At 32.9% G+C, this 19412-nt stretch overlaps 1 protein-coding gene and 1 long non-coding RNA gene across 3 annotated transcripts in view; one reads left to right on the forward strand and one right to left on the reverse strand.

Annotated features, from left to right (window-relative positions):
• The window catches only part of LOC127721195 (uncharacterized), a 67868-nt gene that overhangs the window by 34867 nt on the left and 13589 nt on the right, over nt 1–19412 (forward strand). The gene's annotated exons all lie outside the window — the stretch shown is intronic.
• Nucleotides 1542–18709, reverse strand: LOC127721184 (uncharacterized). Of its 2 annotated transcripts, XM_052227851.1 has the most exons (5): nt 18572–18709; nt 15384–15619; nt 12613–12839; nt 7001–7181; nt 1542–5848 (listed from the first exon to the last, which is right to left on the reverse strand). In XM_052227851.1, the coding sequence occupies exons 2-5, from the start codon at nt 15595–15597 to the stop codon at nt 2307–2309; spliced, it is 4164 nt and encodes a 1387-aa protein (XP_052083811.1). In that variant the 5' UTR covers nt 15598–15619; nt 18572–18709; the 3' UTR covers nt 1542–2306. The 2 variants fall into 2 exon arrangements, with proteins under 2 accessions (XP_052083811.1, XP_052083810.1); XM_052227850.1 differs by lacking the exon at nt 18572–18709 and having other exon boundaries at nt 15384–15772.

Below are 19412 nucleotides of genomic sequence, written 5' to 3' on the forward strand. Positions count from 1 at the left end.
AATTAAAATGGTGGGACTATGAGATTTCATGTTCAGAAAAGTTGAATGAGTCGACTGATGAGTTCAGGCATGTTGACTGATTTGTATTTCGTGTACAGCTGATAATTTAAACTTTTTAGTTTCTCTCCATCTATAGTTTACTAAAAAACCCACAAAATTGTTAAAAACCATCATTAAAGGACAAAAACTCCTATAAGGAATCAATTGACAGTTTCTGCCACGTTGACTTACTAGTAGATCTTGTTCTGTTGGTCTTTTTTGCTAAATACAACTTCTTTTCATCTACCAAATTTTTTTCCAACAAAACACAAAAACACAAAAAAAGGGCATAGCTCCTATAAGGAGCCAACAAACAATTTGGCCATGTTGACTTATTGGAAGATATTGTCCTTCTGATCATTTTTGCTTCATCTACTATAGTTTACACAAAAATATTAAACAGAAAATTGTTAAAGATTGTCATTAAAGGGCAATAACTTTATATAATGGGTCAACTCATAATTTGGGCCATGTTGCCTTAATAAAAGATGTTGTCATGTTGTTCATTTTTGCCATAAACAGTTTCTATCTTCTATAGTTTAAAAAAAAATAACACAGAAATGGGTAATACGGGTCTTCCAAGGGCAATAACTCCTTATAAAGAGTTGACTGTCAATCTCGTCCATGTCCAATAATTTGTATATCTTGTCCTGCTGATTAATTTAGCTGTTCACAGATTCAATCTTTCTACTCTAGTTTCAGAAATAAAAAAAAAATGTACAATGTTCCGTATTTCTATCTAAGTTTTGAAGATACATGTAATAGCAAAAATCACCAAGTGATGGGAAAAGCTCACACTGGCCCTATGCTATGGGCCAGATGAGCAGAAAAAAAAGAGATTTATGTAGCTAAATTAAAGAAACATGTATTAAAATACTTTTCATTAACTACTTTAACATCATAAATGATAATTAAATAACGGACAAATAAATGATTTAGATAAAATGATAAACTGAAAATTGATTTGAGGTAGTAAAATTTTTACCTGTATTACAATGTTAGACATGATTTATAAACACCAGTTGATCAGTGGTTGTCTGGTTTATGCTCTAATGTTGTAATTATATTTGACAGTAAAACATACCAATTCTTATCTACTAAACATAAGTACTGTAAATTCAGAAATTATTGCAAGGTTTTTATTTATGTGGTACATAACACTACAGGGAGATAACTCTGTAAAATTCAGCTGAACGTTTTAATCACATTCTATTGTTAAGGAAATATTAAGCTTCTCAATGATCAAAATTAGTGTTTATCAAACTGCTATATATCAAATGAAATTTTTCAGATTAAGGGTGTGGTTCTAGTTTTTTGAAATTTTTTTATTTTTGTCAAAGGGTCAAGGTAAATATTTTGTCAAAATTTTGTGAAAATTAAACGAGCCAAATTAATTTTAGTCAAGGTGTTTGGTACCCACTTAATGCAAATAATACAAACTTAGTCATTATCGCAATAATAAGCATAAGAAAACTCATTTTGATATCTAATAGTCAGGGGAATCAAATTGTGATTTTGTAGTTTTATCAAAATTTTAAACATATAGGTTTAGATTATATCTTATTATTAGTAAAATTGATAAAAAATGAACCGTTTGCTTCTTTTAAGTAGCAAGGTTTATGCCTTTGATGCAATCAGTTAGCTGTAAATTCTATATTTGTTGAAAACATGCTATAATGAGGGCTTTACATAATGAACTGATACTTTCTTAACATATTTTTCCCAGCAGTGGGAGTATTTTTCCTGTAAAATTCAAGGTTTCATCTTACAGATTATGTAATAAGATTTTACTGTTTGCGATCAAAATTTCACTGTTCAAATGTGTTGAAATTAGTGGGGGTTATTAAAATAATAGTACTTAAAGAAGTGATTTTTTTTTAAGAAAATAGAGGTATGATACTTAAACAAGTGATTTTTATGTCATTATCCCAAATTTAGTACAAGGGTCATCACCTGACATGAATGGTCATCCTATCAACACAGATGTTATTTGTACTACTTAAATAGGTGATTCTTACTCTTACTTCCAACATTTGTGGACAAAATGTTACTTGAATCAGTGATTTAGAAATCATTCATTTAAGTAAGTCCCTTGACTGTCTAATACAAAGATCTGTATGCAGCTTTTCATGAAATCACAATAAAAAATTTCACATTTTTGGCCTTTCTTCAAAAATCACATTAATAAAAACACGCAATAATTTCTGAAATAAAGTTCTGTACCATTGGACATATTAGACATTGTACGATTCCAACTGCATGTAAAATCAGACGACTTTATTGACTTTGGAATACAATAAAGTCAACCAACCAAATGTTCTAAACCATTGTTTAACACGCCCCTGTTTTTCAATCAGCAAGTCAGCAATATCATAATATTTCAGTTCTTGAGCTAGTACTAATGGAGTCTTTCCTTCTATTGTCATTTCACAGTTGGCTCCATTTTCAAGTAATAAAGAGACTATATGTTTATTCCCATTTAGTATAGCTTCCCACAGACATGGGTGTTCTTTCCCATTTGTGGCGTTAACATCAGCTTTATTGTGTATCAAGAGTTCTACCATCTCTAAATGTGACAAATGTACTGCAATGATCAAAGCAGTGTGTTTGTCAGTAGTTTGTAAGTTCACATTAGCTCCTGCACTAATTAGATACTTAGCAACATTCAAGTTCCCAAGTTCTACTGCCCTAAAAAGTGGACTGATGCTGTTTTTATTACAAAAATTTACATTTGACCCAGCATCAACGAGGCATTGTATTAATGGAACATCTGCATGTCGACATGCAGCAAGCAGGACTGATTCGTCATCCTGGTCAGTTGAATGAATATTTGCCTGATGATCCAGCAAACACTGCATATATTCTTTTTTACCATAGAAGGCTGCTATCCATAATGCTGTTTGATCTTTAATATTTGTTGCATCAATTTGGGCATCTGAGTTGAGTATTAAGACTAATAGTTCAGAATGTCCTTGTCTAGCTGCAGACATAATTGGGTAAAGACCTTCTGCAGTTGCCAGATTTGGATCAGCTTTGTTTCTCAATAGAAGTTCAATGAGCTTTGCATCACCATGAATGGTTGCCCTCAAAAGTGGACTAACACCGTCATTTCTGCATTGGTTAACATTAGCATTGTTCTGAAGGAGTATAGTTGCTATTTGAAGTAATCTCCTTTGCACTGCAACAAACAGTGGTGTTCGTCCCCTATAAGTAGGTATATTTACTGAGGCTTTCATTGAGAGAAGATATTTCACAACTTCAATATTTCCTCTTTCAGATGCTTCAAATAAGGCAGTAGCACCCTCGACACCTCGGTAATCTATATCTGCTCCATTTTGTATCAAAACTTTCACTACTTCTAAGTGATTGTTCAAAGATGCCATTGAAAGTGGGCTTGGAGGAATGTTATTTTTGCAAGGAATATTCTTCTCACAGATTGATTTTGAACTTATTGTTTCATGATTGCTGATATTAACATTAGCATTATTTTCGATCAACATTTGGATGATTTTGACCTGCCCTTTTCCAGCAACTACTGTCAATGGTCTGTACCCATTATCCATACTATGATTCACATTACATTTTCCTTTAATTAAAAGTCTTGCAATTTCTTCATGACCGTTTTGTAATGAAATGATAAGTGGAGTCTTACCAATTTCTGTTGATATCTCTGTATCAGCTTTATGATCCAGTAAAAATTGCACAATTTCTGAACTTCCAATTTTACAAGCAATGAACAATGGTGAGATACCCTTAATTTCAAGCCCAATTTTATCAGTCTCACCTAATAGTTTCTGATGTTTGCATAAGTTAACATCAGCTTTTGATTTATGTAGAAATTTTACAATTTCCAGATGTCCTTCATGACAAGCAACAAACAGTGGAGATGCTCCATTTTCTTTGCATTTATTGACGTCTGCACCATTTTGAATAAGAAGTTTTACAATGTCTACATGTCCTCTTTGTGAAGCAATGAAAAGTGGAGTCACATTTTGCTTGTTAACAGAATTAATATGAAACCCCTTTGCAATAAGAAACTCTAATACATCAATCTGACCTGAATATGCAGCAACCCAAAGAGCAGATTCTCCTGATTCTGTCTTTTTAGGATATATAAGTCTTTTCTTGTGCAAGAATTTTACCAGTTTAAGGTTTCCAGTAAAACACACAAATATGAATATTGGGTAGTATCTTTTATCATTTTCATCGTCCTCAGATGCCCCATGTGGATATTTTATCAAAAGTTCACTCAAAATTTCAGTTCTTCCTTCTAAAACTGCTAACGAGACACACAAGTTATAGTTCTGCATAATTTTTTCTTCAACATATTTTGGAAATCGTTCTAAAACATAGCTAAAAATTCTGTCTAATCCTTGAGCCATTAGCCAATGAAAAGTACTAGTCTCCTCCTGGTAAAGTAAAGAATTCATGTAAGAAAGATGGAACTTTGCTATTTCATCCATGTCATCGGATGAACTGGTAAGGTTTGGAAACGAAACAATTGCAGAATTGCTTCTTTGCAAGAAATTTCCACAAGCTTTTGAATAATCGCCACTTTTCTTCATCATCTTTTCAAGATCATCATCATTCATTCTTTCAAACTGTTTGATCAAAGCATCTTCAAACGATCTATCTTGCATTTGTTTATTGAAAAACACATCTTTAATATTTCCATCCATAATATCTGCAAACATTCTTTTGAAGTAATCATCTTCTAATGAACTTTCAAGAACAATTACATTCTCGTCATAATTTTTAAGACAACCAAAAAGTCTTACTCTTTCTCTAATAAATGTACATGAAGAGTATTTCAGTAAGCAAAGTCCAACAGTTGGCCCTATTTTTGATGACAGGAAGTCAAACATCTTGTCATGCAGGCTTCTGAACTTTCCACTGACTTTTCTTACATAAATATTTTCCAAACTCTCAAGTTCTTCCATGATACTTTGCCTTGAAGTGCCTTTTGGTTGACCTACTTTTCCACAGATGGCATCAAATTTTTCTTCATCTTCTTTATCTACTTCTAATTCTGACAACATTTTCACACTCAAATTGTCATCAAAAACAACCAAAATTGCTAATGCACAGAATTTTAGTGACTTTTTGTTCATTTTAAGTCTTTCTAAATCTTTGCTATATTCTTCAAATGGATTTGAAAAGAATGCCTCAGGATCGTTTCTCAAAGATTTGTTTTCCCCAAACAATTCACATAAAAGGGGAAAACAATCTTGACTTTCCAAGCTTTCTTGGCTTATCTGAATTTTATCAGCTTCATCGTTTTCAACATCATCACCTTCATTAGAAAGATGCCTCTTTAAGATTGCCTTTCTTTCAGATAAACTTAATCTATGATGTGAACTATTAAGATTTACTATATACGGGTCTAAGAATAACATCATTTTAAAGCATTCATCCTGAGAAACAATAAGTCTTGTATTAATTAGGAGTTTCATATCTGTGTTATCAAATAAAAGTTTTAAATCATCTTCAAACCTGATCCATTCCTCAATAACAGCGGTATCTGCATAATATTTTCCACAAGCATTGTCACACACAAAAACTTGTGATATATTTGGATTATGATATCGGAAAATGTCACCTGGCTGTATAATTGGGAGTATTTTATACCCCATGTTCCTAAGTTTAAGAGCCACATGATGTATGACTGCAGATTTCCCAGCCCCAGAATTCCCTGTTACCAATACGCATTGATTCTGCTCAATCCCTGTCCAGATAGCATTGTATGAAGCTGTTTCTATAAACTTTTTGTCCTTCTCTTCCCATCGCTGTATTTTCTTGTCAATTATATCTATAAATTTAAACAGATACAGTAAAGGATTAACATGATGCTGTGTCTTTCGTAGTGCATTTCTCGTAGAAAATAAATTCAAATTAAAAAAATCCCAATATCTTAAAAAGATTTTTACAGTGTACTACATTTGTGACATATATCAGAATTATATTAAGTCTACCAGCTTTTACTCAAACTAAGGACAATTCCATGTTAAAAGGGGAGACTAAAATTCAGTTTGACTGCTCCAGACATACTTATTTTTAACATTTTCAACTGGACCAAATCACTACTTTTAACTAATACTTCTTCACCAATTTGTTTGAACATGTAATTTCGTCCCCTACTTACTATTCTAAGTATAAAATATAAAAGAATAAATTTGAAAAAATTTCCACATTTAGGACTATATTTGTAAACAATAAAAATCAGAGGATAAGAATCTGTGTCCCTTGACAAAGAGAACAACGTTTGAATGTCCCTCCTTGTGTAGCACATATTTTATAAGTCCAAAAGGCAGTAACTGAAGTATTTTGTTATGTTCTTTCAAATTTTTTAATAAAATTTTTACCAAAAAATGTAGCTATGATAGCACATAAAATGCAAATTTGTATATTTCTATTTACATTGGTTGTGAGAACTGTAAACACAGTTGATTGTTGTAATAATTGTAAAAAAATATTACATGTAAATTTCAATACAAATACACAGAGTCACAGATGAATCGACAGATTCTGATATTTTTATGTCCCCAGCACCACATTGCAACAGCAGACAGAAAAACAATGAAATGATAGGGGAATTCCCAATCTTACAAAGAAATGGCAAATTTTGTGATCAAGTCAATAAGTTATAACTATAAAAAACACCTTTGTATTGGAGAATGAACCCTCCAGCCATTGTGGATCTTAGGTGAAAGAATATGTTGTTATACATCCTAGGCTTTCAACTATTCAGCTTTGAACGTTCCTGGTGAAGGTTAATCCAAAAAGTGCTTAATTCAGATGCATGAAATTTGTGAAGTATTATTTTTAATTTTTAATCTGAAAACACTTTCACAAAATGTTAATTTCAGTCTAAACACTCATTGACATATATACCAATGCCAACCCTGTCATACAACTTTACTGGAATGTTTTTAATTATAAATCAACAGTAGTAATTTCTAACCTTGCTCAGCCCAGGGTACTGTTTTTTCTCGTTCTTCTCTCAGTTCTATTCTCAGCTGTTTAAGTTCTTGATTCGTATTAACTACTTCTCTATAGACTTCTCTATCAGAACCATCCAAACAAGCTATTCTCAAATCATTACAATCCTGGTCATACCGACCAAATCCTAATCTACTAATCGCCTGAAGAAGAAGAAAACTGTCATAAATGCTAAGCCATATAAATATTTGCATAATTTGTACTTACATAATGGCTAAGATCTTTTAAAACAATCAATCACTTTATACCCTAGGTTAAATAACTGAATTCAAAGTTACCTAAAGACTTAAAAGTTGGATCTTTTAGCTTCTCCATCAAGCTTGCAGCTTTCATGATGAGTAAAAGAAGACACCATTTAAATTGGAAAATCAAAATAATATGTGATGATTTAGCAATAGATCCCTGAGTAAGAGAATACACCATTTAAATTGGAAAATCATAATATGTGATGATTTAGCAATAGATCCCATGTTCTCTAAGGAAATGTTATGTTGAGAATGTTACTATGTCCTGTGTTACTGAACTTGATCTATGTGCATTTTCAACATAGAACATTATTCATGACTAGGATTTCATTTTGTTGATATCATTTTGATAACATATCGCTGTTAACATTTTTCTTTATCTATTGTAGTTTTTGCATAACTAGCAAAAATTGGCAAAAATCGTCCTCAGAGGGCAAAAACTATAAAAAGGATTCAATTGAAAATTTCAGCCATTAGATATACAGTTGAGGGGCCAGCTAAAATTATTTGAATTATCTGATGTTCCGACTCATCGAAGGTCGAATGTGCCTTAATAAATTTTAAATGTATGAAATACGGTACGAGATTTGTGTAAACTAGATATATTGCACATTGTGCCTTTTTTTATATTGTGTATTTAAGCTCCATATTTTTTGGTCCATTTTAATAATTAAACACACAGAACAGACACAAAACATTCACAAATAAAATCAATGCACAAATATTAACAAAGGTCAGTCACATAAGTGATGGAATCACTCACAAACAATTCAGTTAGAGATGACTCATTTGTTTATACATAATATATAATGTCTTGCTTATCATTTTTGCTTTTTTAAGTTTCTATCAATTTATTATAGTTTTTAAGATAAGCAAAAATACAAAAAAATTACAAAAATCATTTTACAACTATGTCTCTTAAAAGTAGTCAACTGAATAATTCAGCTATGTGTTGACTAATTTGTAGATCTTGCTGATCATTTCTGTAAGTTAGGCTTATTTTTATCATGTTTATCTATGATACTTTCAAATAATAGACAAAAGTGCAAATAATTGCAAAAAAATCATCATTTTAAGGCAATAACTCCTAGAACGAGTGGACTGAAGATTTTGACCAAGTTGACTTATTTATAGATCTTGTCTTGTCTATGATTTTTACTTTTTACAGTTTCTCTCCATCTATTTTGGTTATCAAGATAATAGGCAAAATGGTAAAGATAGTATTTAAGGTCAATAACTCCTTTAGGAAATTTAAACCTGATCCAAAATGGACAAACTGATGGATCATTAGCAAGGAGACAGCACAACACCAACCCAATAACACCAAAAATCTAGAAGTCATATGATCAGACACAAAATTTAAGCTAGATAAAATAAAATGCTCCGCTGGGCACAGCTTGATACGACCGCAGATGTCGAACCCTGAACAGTTGGGGCAAGTATGGACACAACATTCAAGCTTGATACAGCACTGAATTTGGATTGTGATTAAATATTTGACACAGCATAGGTTTCTGACACAGAATGAATGTGGTCTAAAAACTTAGAAATTTTTAATTTACCTAATCAAACCAAATCATTATTATTTGCTTTTATATATAAATCAGAAATAACCAATTTAAAATTTAAAATACCCCCCCCCCCCCCAAATTTTTTGAACCCCCTTATGATTCATCATCCCCAAACTCAATCCCAGCCTTCCCTTTGTGGTATGGTACCTTGCAGTACAATTTCAGAGAGATCCATACACTTGAACACAAGATATTGTCTGGAAACTAGAAAAATGCTTGTTTTTTTGCCCCTTTTTGGCCCCAAATTCCAAAACGTTTAGAACAATTACCCCCAAACTCAAACCCAGCTTTCCCTTTGTGATATGGAACCTTGTAGTACAATTTCATAAAGATCCATACACTTACACACAAGTTATTGTCCTGAAACTAGAAAAATGCTTGTTTTTTGTCCCTTTTTGGCCCCTAATTCCTAAAATTTTGAGGCACTTACCCCCAAAATCAATCCCAGCCTTCCCTTTGTGGTATGGTACCTTGCAGTACAATTTCAGAGAGATCCATACACTTGAACACAAGTTATTGTCTGGAAACTAGAATAAAATGCTCCGCTGGGGCGCAGCTTGATACGACTGCAGAGGTGGAACCCTGAACAGTTGGGGCAAGTATGGACACAACATTCAAGCTTGATACAGCACTGAATTTGGATTGTAATTAAATATTTGACACAGCATAGGTTTCTGACACAGAATGAAAGTGGTCTAAAAACTTAAATTTTTTTAATTTACCTATTCAAACCATTTCATTATTATTTGCTTTTATATATAAATCAGAAATAACCAATTTAAAATGGAAAATTTTAGAGAAAAAAAAGGAAAAAAAAATCCCCCCCCCCAATTTTTTGAACCCCCTTATGATTCATCACCTCTAAACTCAATCCCAGCTTTCCCTTTGTGGTATGGTACCTTGCAGTACAATTTCAGAGAGATCCATACACTTGAACACAAGTTATTGTCTGGAAACTAGAAAAATGCTTGTTTTTTGGCCCCAAATTCCTAAACATTTAGGGCACTTACCCCCAAACTCAAACCCAGCTTTCCATTTGTGATATGGAACCTTGCAGTACAATTTCATAAAGATCCATACACTTACACACAAGTTATTGTCCTGAAACTAGAAAAATGCTTGATTTTTTGCCCTTTTATGGCCCCTAATTACTAAAATTTTGAGGGAATTACCCCCAAAATCAATCCCAGCCTTCCCTTTGTGGTATGGTACCTTGCAGTACAATTTCAGAGAGATCCATACACTTGAACACAAGTTATTGTCTGGAAACTAGAAAAATGCTTATTTTTGGCCCCTTTTTGGCCCCTTATTCCTCAACTTTTTAGGCAATTACCCCCAAACTCAATTCCAGCTTTCCCTTTGTGATATGGAACCTTATAGTACAATTTCATAAAGATCCATACACTTACACACAAGTTATTGTCATGAAACTAGAAAAATGCTTGTTTTTTGCCCCTTTTTGGCCCCTAATTCCTAAAATTTGGAGGCTATTACCCCCAAAATCAATCCCAGCATTCCCTTTGAGATATGGAACCTTGTGATACAATGTCAGAGAGATCCATACACTTACACACAAGTTATTGTCATGAAACTAGAAAAATGCTTGTTTTTTGCCCCTTTTTGGCCCCTAATTCCTAAAATTTTGAGGCAATTACCCCCAAAATCAATCCCAGCAATCCCTTTGTGATATGGAACCTTGTGGTACAATGTCAGAGAGATCCATACACTTACACACAAGTTATTTCTGGAAGTTACAAAAATGCTTATTTTTAACCATTTTTGGCTCTAATTCCTTAACTGTTGGTACCATAACCCCCAAAATCAATCCCCACCTTCCTTTTGTGGTATTGAACCTTATGGTAAAATTTCATTGAGATCCATTCACTTAAACTAAAGTTAGAGTGCGAAAACTAATGTGTCTTCGGATGACGACGACGACGACGCCAATGTCATACCAATATACGACCACAAAATTTTTTTTTGCGGTTGTATATAAATTTGTAAGGGTTCCGCAGAATCCAGTGTCTCGCCTACCTTTTCTGTTAATCGCAGGCTCAACAAAAATGAGGAAAAAAATTAATAAAAATATTCCTCTCTATACTATCTTTTGATTGTAAGTAGCTTCTGTCCAAGTTTGGTAAAAATCCAGGATAGTTTATGAATCTAATAAATGTTTTAAAAACTTCAACTGCAGACTGTATGTAATGTTAACTGGAAGAAAAACTAAGTCCATTTATAAGTAAAATAAGAAAAAATGGAACAAAATTTTAACAAAATTTCCTTCTAGATACTAGCTTTTTTAAAATCATAAACAAGCTTCTGTCCAAGTTTGGTACAAATCCAAGATAGTTTAAGATAGTTGTTTAAATTTTAAAAACTTTAACCACAGAGTGAATGTAATGTTTCCTGTCAGAAAAACTAAGTCCATTTATAAGTAAAATACGGAAAAAAAGGATATTTTTTTTACAAAATTTACTTCTGGATACTATCTTATGATCATAAACAAGCTTCTTTCCAAGTTTGGTAGAAATCCAGGATAGTTTAAGAAAGTTATTAAAATTTCAAAAACTTTAACCAGAGTGAATGTAATGTTTCCTGCCAGAAAAACTAAGTCCATTTATAAGTAAAATACGGAACAAATGGGAATTTTTTTTTTACAAAATTTACTTTTGGATATTATCTTATGATCATAAACAAGCTTCTGTCCAAGTTTGGTAGAAATCCAGGATAGTTTAAGAAAGTTATTAAAATTTTAAAATCTTTAACCACAGAGTAAATATTTGTGGACGCCGCCGCCGACAGAATGTAGGATCGCTATGTCTCGCTTTTTCGACAAAAGTCGAAGGCTCAACAAAAATGTTTATTTTTGTCCCCTTTTTGACCCCTAATTCCTTAACAGTTGGTACCATAACCCCCAAAATCAATCCACACCTTCCTTTTGTGGTATTGAACCTTATGGTAAAATTTCATAAAGATCCATTCACTTAAACTAAAGTTAGAGTGTGATTACCAATGTGTCTTCGGATGACGACGACGCCGTCAACGTCATACCAATATACAACCGCAAAATTTGTTTGCGGTCGTATAAAAATGCTTATTTTTGGCCCCTTTTTGGTCCCTTATTCCTAAACTTTTTTGGGCAATTACCCCCAAACTCAATTCCAGCTTTCCCTTTGTGATATGGAACTTTGTAGTACAATTTCAGAAAGATCCATACACTTACACACAAGTTATTGTCATGAAACTAGAAAAACACTTGTTTTTTGCCCCTTTTTTGGCCCCTAAATCCTAAAATTTTGAGGCAATTACCCCCAAAATCAATCCCAGCATTCCCTTTGAGATATGGAACCTAGTGGTACAATGTCAGTACAATGTCAGAGAGATCCATACGCTAACACACAAGTTATGTCTGGAAGTTACAAAAATGCTTATTTTTGGCCCCTAATTCCTTTACTGTTGGTGCCATAACCCCCAAAATCAATCCCAACCTTCCTTTTGTGGTATTGAACCTTCTGGTAAAATTTCATAGAGATCCATTCGCTTAAACTAAAGTTAGAGTGTGAAAACCAATGTGTCTTCGGACGATGACGACGCCGCCAACGTCATACCAATATACGACTGCAAAATTTTTACCAACAAATACCAATTTTTCAGTCTTTGGTTTGACCTGGTTGGGGTTCAAACCCATGGCCTCCTGTACTGGACAATGATAGAGGTAAACATGCTTTCACAAAACCACAGCAACGATTATATTGTACCTGAGATAAGTCATTCCATGCTGTATTAAACTCAGTATAATTAAATGTTCCATCAGTGTTATGAGCAATAAGATTTCTGTAATATTTGATTCTGGCCAAATCGGCCCCTTCTGTTGTATCATGATTATTTGGTAGCTGATCAAACCCTGTTCCTGGTTTTCTTATAGCAGGTATTGCTATGTTTCTGAGCAAACAGATGAGCAAAGTCAAATCAAAGGTACCAGATCCTACAAATATAGATAAAACATATACAACCATGATAATTGTGCAACTGGTTTTTCTAAATTCTTGGGGGGGGGGGGGGGGGGCGGCCTCGTTGGCTTAGTGGTCTAAGTAGTATAACTACTGTATAAATAACTATCCAGTCAACACTGAGGTTGTGAGTTTAAACCCCTCCTGTGCAGGTGCACTCGACTACAATCTTAATTGACCAGGATTGTCAGTTTTCTGACCTAAGGTCTGTGGTTTTCTCCAGGAACTCCTGCTTCCTTAACCAATAAAAACTGATTGCCATGAATTAGCCCAATAGTGTTGAAAGAGGCATCAAACACCAATCAATCAATCAATTAATCTAAATGTCTTCTTTTATAAAATTAAAGTGTCTAGCAACCTTGAAAATAATGATTTATGATGTTTTCTTATATAACTTTTGTAAATCCACAGAATCAAAGTTAAAAGAGGGTACATGTATGTTGAGTGCTAATTATAATAATGTACTGTAAATTATTGCAAGGGTTTAGATAATGCAAATAGTGCAACTGTGTGAGTTTCTCAACAATAAGAACTCACATTTTGATATAAAACAAAACATACATTTGTATGGAGATTTTCCTGAAATCACAATTATTAATCTCACATTTTTGCCCATTTTTCAAAATATAACAGAAGTTTGTGTTGGGTAAAATTTCTCAAAAAATATGAGTTTGATATCCCAATTCAGGAGCCTCTGGCCTTTGTTAGTCTTGTATGTTTTTTAATAATAATGTAAGTTCAATTATATGTTTTTTAGTTTTGTATGACGTCCATTTTCGCTGAACTAGTACACATTTTTGTTTAGAGGCCAACTGAAGCCTGCATCCAGGTGCGGGATTTTCTCTCTGGGTTGAAAACCCGTCGGTGGACTACGGCTGTTTTCTGCTCTTTGGTCGGGTTGTTGTCTCTTTGACACATACTCCATTTCCATTCTATTTTAACATTGGACTCAAATCTTCAATTGACTAGGATTGTAAGTTTTAATGTCATAGGTCCTGAGTCTCTGTGAGCACTCTGACTGTCTCTGGCAAAAAAAACTGACTGCCATGATACAGCCAATAGTGCTAAAAGTGGTAGTAAACAAACAACAAGAGGCTGTTAGATTGATTTTCTGCATGAAAATGATAATTGCAAATCTGGACCCCCCAAACAGGATCAAGTAAAAAAAATATTTGAATTTTTGTAGGGTTCAGAAATAGTTTTACACTAGTCATTTTTGGGGCCCTTTATAGCTTGATGTTCGGTGTGAGCCAAGGCTCCGTGTTGAAGACCGTACTTTCACCTATCATGGTTTACTTTTACAAATTGTGACTTGGATGGAGAGTTGCCTCATTGGCACTCATACCACAACTTCTTATATCTAAAATCAGTCTAAGTATCACTTTTCCCCACTTAAAGGTCTGCAAATCAACATCAATAAAAGCTAAAATCATGAAAATCAAACTTGACCTTTATTTAGCATGTTGTTTAGTAACAGGGAATTTGAAAAACCATTTAATGAATGACTATTATTTATTTTGAATTTATTGAACCATAAAATTAATTTTTGACTCTTCACATTGAATAATCCGCGAAGCGGATTATGTAAAATGTGAAGAGTCAAATATTAATTTTATGGTTCAATAAATTCAAAATAAATTATTGTCATTCATTATAAATAAATTTCTATCAAAAATAAGGCTCAAAGAGCTTTTTATATTATTTATATTAACAATAACAACGTACACACATGTTGGCGTATGAATACACAACGTCAGAGTGGGCGTGTCGCCATAAAAATTGACAACATTGAAAATAAAGGAAATACTTTTATCCAATCAGAAGACAGTAAATACACCAAATTTATTTATTATTGATTTGACCAGATTTCGTCAAAGTGTTTTCAAGTTATTGCATGGACACTGTTTATATTTTAATTAGCAGCCGCCCATCCTTTGTAAACATGGTAAATCACCAAATTAATAACTGGTATTATTTTTTTTGAAAATCTAGTTTAAAATCCATCAATTATCATAATCAGGTTTTTTTCACACCGTTTTTTTTGTGTGTGATGTGATGACAAAATGGGCAGTTTAAATTTTCACTGTGTATAATTTTCGCTGAATGGGAAAAAATATGCAAAAAAATCAATGTATTCACTCAGAACTGTTAAAGATGTAAATAACACAAACTTGATTGACTGACAGAGAATTGATAACAAGTAATACAAACCGTGATTTGTGATTTCGGGGCCTTTTATAGCTGACTATGCGGTATGGGCTTTGCTCATTGTTGAAGGTACATGTAGTACATAGCTGTTAATTTCTGTGTCATTTGGTCTCTTGTGGAGAGTTGTCTCATTGGCAATCATACCACATCTTCTTTTTTATATGAAATACACTTAATCATGTTAATGTTTGGGTTATGACAACAGTCAATTGATGATCGCTAATTTCTGTAACATTTTTGAAGATGTCACTGATTGCTGTGTTGTTAAAAGGGATTACATGTATAATTATTTTATTTTATTGATGTCTTACCAGTATTTACTGGATACAACAGATCCCATTGTGCTTGGTTGATAATTTTCTTGTCATTCAAACTTTTCAACTTGGAGACTTTTCTGTGTAAGATATTCGTCAGATCTGTTGGTGGAAATTTGTTATCAAACAAAACTCTGACAGCCTTAGGTGACAACTTAATGACTAGGATGGTTAGCCGTAGGAAGTTGGTTTCTTCTTCTGTCAGCGACATGACAACAATACATCCAGTATAACTGAAAGAAAATTGTTTTGAACACATGACACGACACAGAAATTGATCAAATTGGTTAAGGACACATGAGTGTATGGTGACATGTAAGGTTTTTAATTTGCCTCCTCAAAATGGTAATATACAGAAGATATCGTGAAAACAAATGCAATCATTCTGTGAAAATTTTGCCTCAGCCATTATATATATATACTCTTTGTAAACCTTGAATGCTCACCTTTATTTTGATCATTCACCGAATTAATTTATATAACACACAGCATTTGTATACAAAATGGACAATAGATAGATCTCAACATTCTTGACATTTCTGTCCCCAACCAGATTTTCTTTATCTATAGAACATGTAGAAGTTTTCAAGATAATTGTCCGAACTTGTTTTACCCATTTGTTCTATTTTTTGCTGTGTTGGCCATGTAAGCTGGCAGGCAGGATGATCAGACACAATTTTTAAACTAGATACCCCCATGCATGATGATCGTGGCAAAGTTTGGTTCCAAATATTGGCCAAATAGTTTCAAAAGATCAAGTGAGCTAAAATGGAAAAGGCAGAGACTGAGAGTCGGTGTCAATTTGGTCTGATGATTCTGAGTTCAATAACAGCTTTTAAGAGCTTTGCACATTATCTAGACACCCGTCTGTTGTGGAAAATTGTGAATTCTAGTCACTTCAGCACCTGGTCAAATTGGCCCACGGTATAGTCAATTCGGCATCTAGTCAAATTGGGAACTGGTAAATTGGACACCTGAGGCAGTTACTTCGGCACCCATGTTTGCAAGTAAAATACTCCGTTTTTCCCCCTATTTAAAAACATATATGTTTAAACTCGACAATGGTGCAATTAAGTCAGTTTAGCCTTTTATTACTTCTAATTTTCACATGATCAAAACACAAGGACTCATTTAGCAGATATATATATATACATGTACATGATTTTAAGTCATGTAATTCAAATAGCTTTTTTGTATTTCCTATCTATTTGTATAATTATATAATTTATCGTTGGTACTTGGATTTTTATGTTTACTAGCAATGTGCAGTATACTATTCATGGGATTGTTTACTATACGTACCTGGATAGTGTACTGCACATTGCTAGTAAACATACAAAAATTAAGTAGGTGCAAAAGTTAGTCCTTTAAATTGTATACAAGAAGACAGGAAATGCAGAAAAAAAAACAATTTTAATTATAATGATTAATTTTTTTTATATCTTCATCTATGATTAAACAACAGTTTGGGTAGTGGTGTCTTTGTTTTATTTATTTTTTTTGTAATTATAAAACATCAAAAACTACATGAAAATGGTTAAAACAACAAACAGGTTATTTTTTTTAAGGCACTAGCTACATTTTTTTAGCTATGATAACCCACAAAAAGTAAAAATAAGAAATAACTATTTCCGAGACTAATTGCCGAAAAGCATTTCCAGAAAGGACCCGATTTCATACGGAAATTGCAGGTAATATAATTTTTTATTGCTACCTTAGGGGCTTAGATTCAAACAACTCACTTTTCGTAATAATACATGTAGATATGAGTGAGCAAGATGTCTGATTTGTGGTCGCTGAAAAGTTTATATCCATTTAAGATTTCAACGGTTCCAAGATGCAAGTTTGCAGTTACATAGAAAAAGTTCTTATAAAGAACAGGATATCACTGAACATGCTAAAGAAGGATATATATAGCAGAATGGAACTGTTTAGTGTGCTGTATAGATGTGCATACAGCATGTACAGTATATATGGATCTATAAGCTGTGACAGTTGTCTGAAGTGGTATTACCTGAAATGTGTTAGCCTAAATAATGTTACATACTGACTGTGCTGGAAGTGCCATCAAAATATGTATCTAAACGAATTCTTATTTATGTATAAATGTACTTTCAATTTATCATTATCGACTGTGTGAGACCCTCATGGGTAGTCAAGGTCGTTTAAAACCCCCTTATGTTTTTAATTTATCATTGATATGTTCAATAAATAATTTTCTATCAATATAAATTTGTTCAAATATGTAAAACAAAATATATGGGGCACAACACAAATACAATACAAAATATAAAGATGCTACACACAAAAAAAGACATAATTAGCAAATAATATATGTAAAAATAAGAAATAGTTATTGTTATTTCCTAGACTTATTGCCGAAATGTATTTCTGGACAGGGACCGTATTTTGTATTATAATCCTATGACATATGACTGCACATTCTTAATCAATTTTTATCGTTTTTATACTGATATTTTCATTTTTTTTTGTAATGTGTTTCTTACTAAAATCATGAAAATTGCAGGTAATTGGTTTTTTTTTTTTTATTGTTACCTGCAATTTTAGTGCGAAATCAGCATGAACAGGTCCCTGTCTAGAAATACAGTTCGGCAATTAGTCTCGGAAGTAACAATAATTATTCCTTATTGGTACTTCAGGGGTTAAAAAAATTCATGGTAATTGAGCCAGTGTCTTTTTTTCAATTGGTATAATTTCTGAAGATTTTTTTTAAATGAAAACCAATCAAAACATTATTAATAGAATATCATGAGAAAACTGAAAACAACAAACCAATTTATTATTTTTCGTTCTTAATTACATGTACTGAATTTTTAATGATGTACGAAATGTACATATTTCATTAACCTCTGAAATTGTATGTTTGGCAAACATATGTTCCCCATAACAAGGATTATACAAATCCTTGTCCATACCTCAAAAAAAAAGGAAAGAAAAAGGTAAAAATAATATTACGTCTAGATGCCCATTTAATCAGGTGCCGATTAGACTTTTTCTATATGTGCTGTATCGACCAGGGGCTGATTTGACTTGTACCCGAAAATCGTACATTAGTCATTACAAAAAATGTATGTTGACGTCTAAATATTCTTCTTCATTTTGCTCTCATAAATTATAATTTATATAATTCATTCATATGACATATTTTGACTATAATTTCGTACACATAAATTACTTTCAAATTCCTATGGCAGTTTATTCACTGTAAAACCATGTCTACTCATTAGTCTCCACATTGAACTGTTGAAAAAAAGGAGCAATGACCCATGTTCAGTTAAAATATCTCAATTTTCTTCTCCTGGTTCTGGCGCATAATTGGACACGTACTTGAACAATGGATAATTTCTGGAAACCAGTGTTTACTAAAAGTAAAATTAAAACAAAGACGGACAGAATTGATTATCCGTAATTTATTTGTTTTGATTTAGGCAAGGATTTGTATAGTGAGTATACAAATCCTTGATTTAGGGAGCTACCATTTGATTTTTATTGGGGGGGGGGGGATGAAATTTGGAAAAAAGGCAGGACAGGAGTTTTGAGTCAGGACCGAATAGAGTGAAAGGCAGGACAGAGATTACAACAAAAAAAAATGCAGGACAAAATTTTTCATCCTAGCCTCCCCATAAAAATCAAATGGTAGCTCCCTTATATCAGTTAATTGTCAAAATATGAAAATATGACCAAGAAAATAAAGAATAGAGAATAATGAGGTGTTAAAATATAAAGAATAGAGAATTATGGGTACAAAGTATAAAGAACAGAGAAAAATGGCCTAAAAAATAAAGAATACAGAAATGAAGGACCACCCATCCAGACCTAAGTAGTCCAAACCCTATATTTTTTTGAGATAAAATTATTGAAATATTCTTTATTAAGCTGAGGACAACCCATGCTTTGCAAATTTAAGGGGGCACACGCCCGCCACGCCCCCGCCTGAATCCGCCCCTTCTAAAGTCACTAACCCCCAAGGGTGACTGGGGAATAGAAGTATGGTCACCATTGGTC

The sequence above is a fragment of the Mytilus californianus genome, unplaced genomic scaffold, assembly GCF_021869535.1.
Source record: "Mytilus californianus isolate M0D057914Y unplaced genomic scaffold, xbMytCali1.0.p SCAF_12, whole genome shotgun sequence".
Lineage (NCBI taxonomy): Eukaryota > Metazoa > Mollusca > Bivalvia > Mytilida > Mytilidae > Mytilus > Mytilus californianus.

Coding starts and splice junctions, on each gene's coding strand:
- LOC127721184 (XM_052227850.1), bottom strand. CDS start 15,645: ATGTGTTCAAAACAATTTTCTTTCAGTTATACTGGATGTATTGTTGTC. Junction 7,182..12,612: donor CATGGAATGACTTATCTCAG/GTACAATATAAT, acceptor CTTCTTCTTCAG/GCGATTAGTAGATTAGGATT. Junction 5,849..7,000: donor AGTACCCTGGGCTGAGCAAG/GTTAGAAATTAC, acceptor TTAAATTTATAG/ATATAATTGACAAGAAAATA.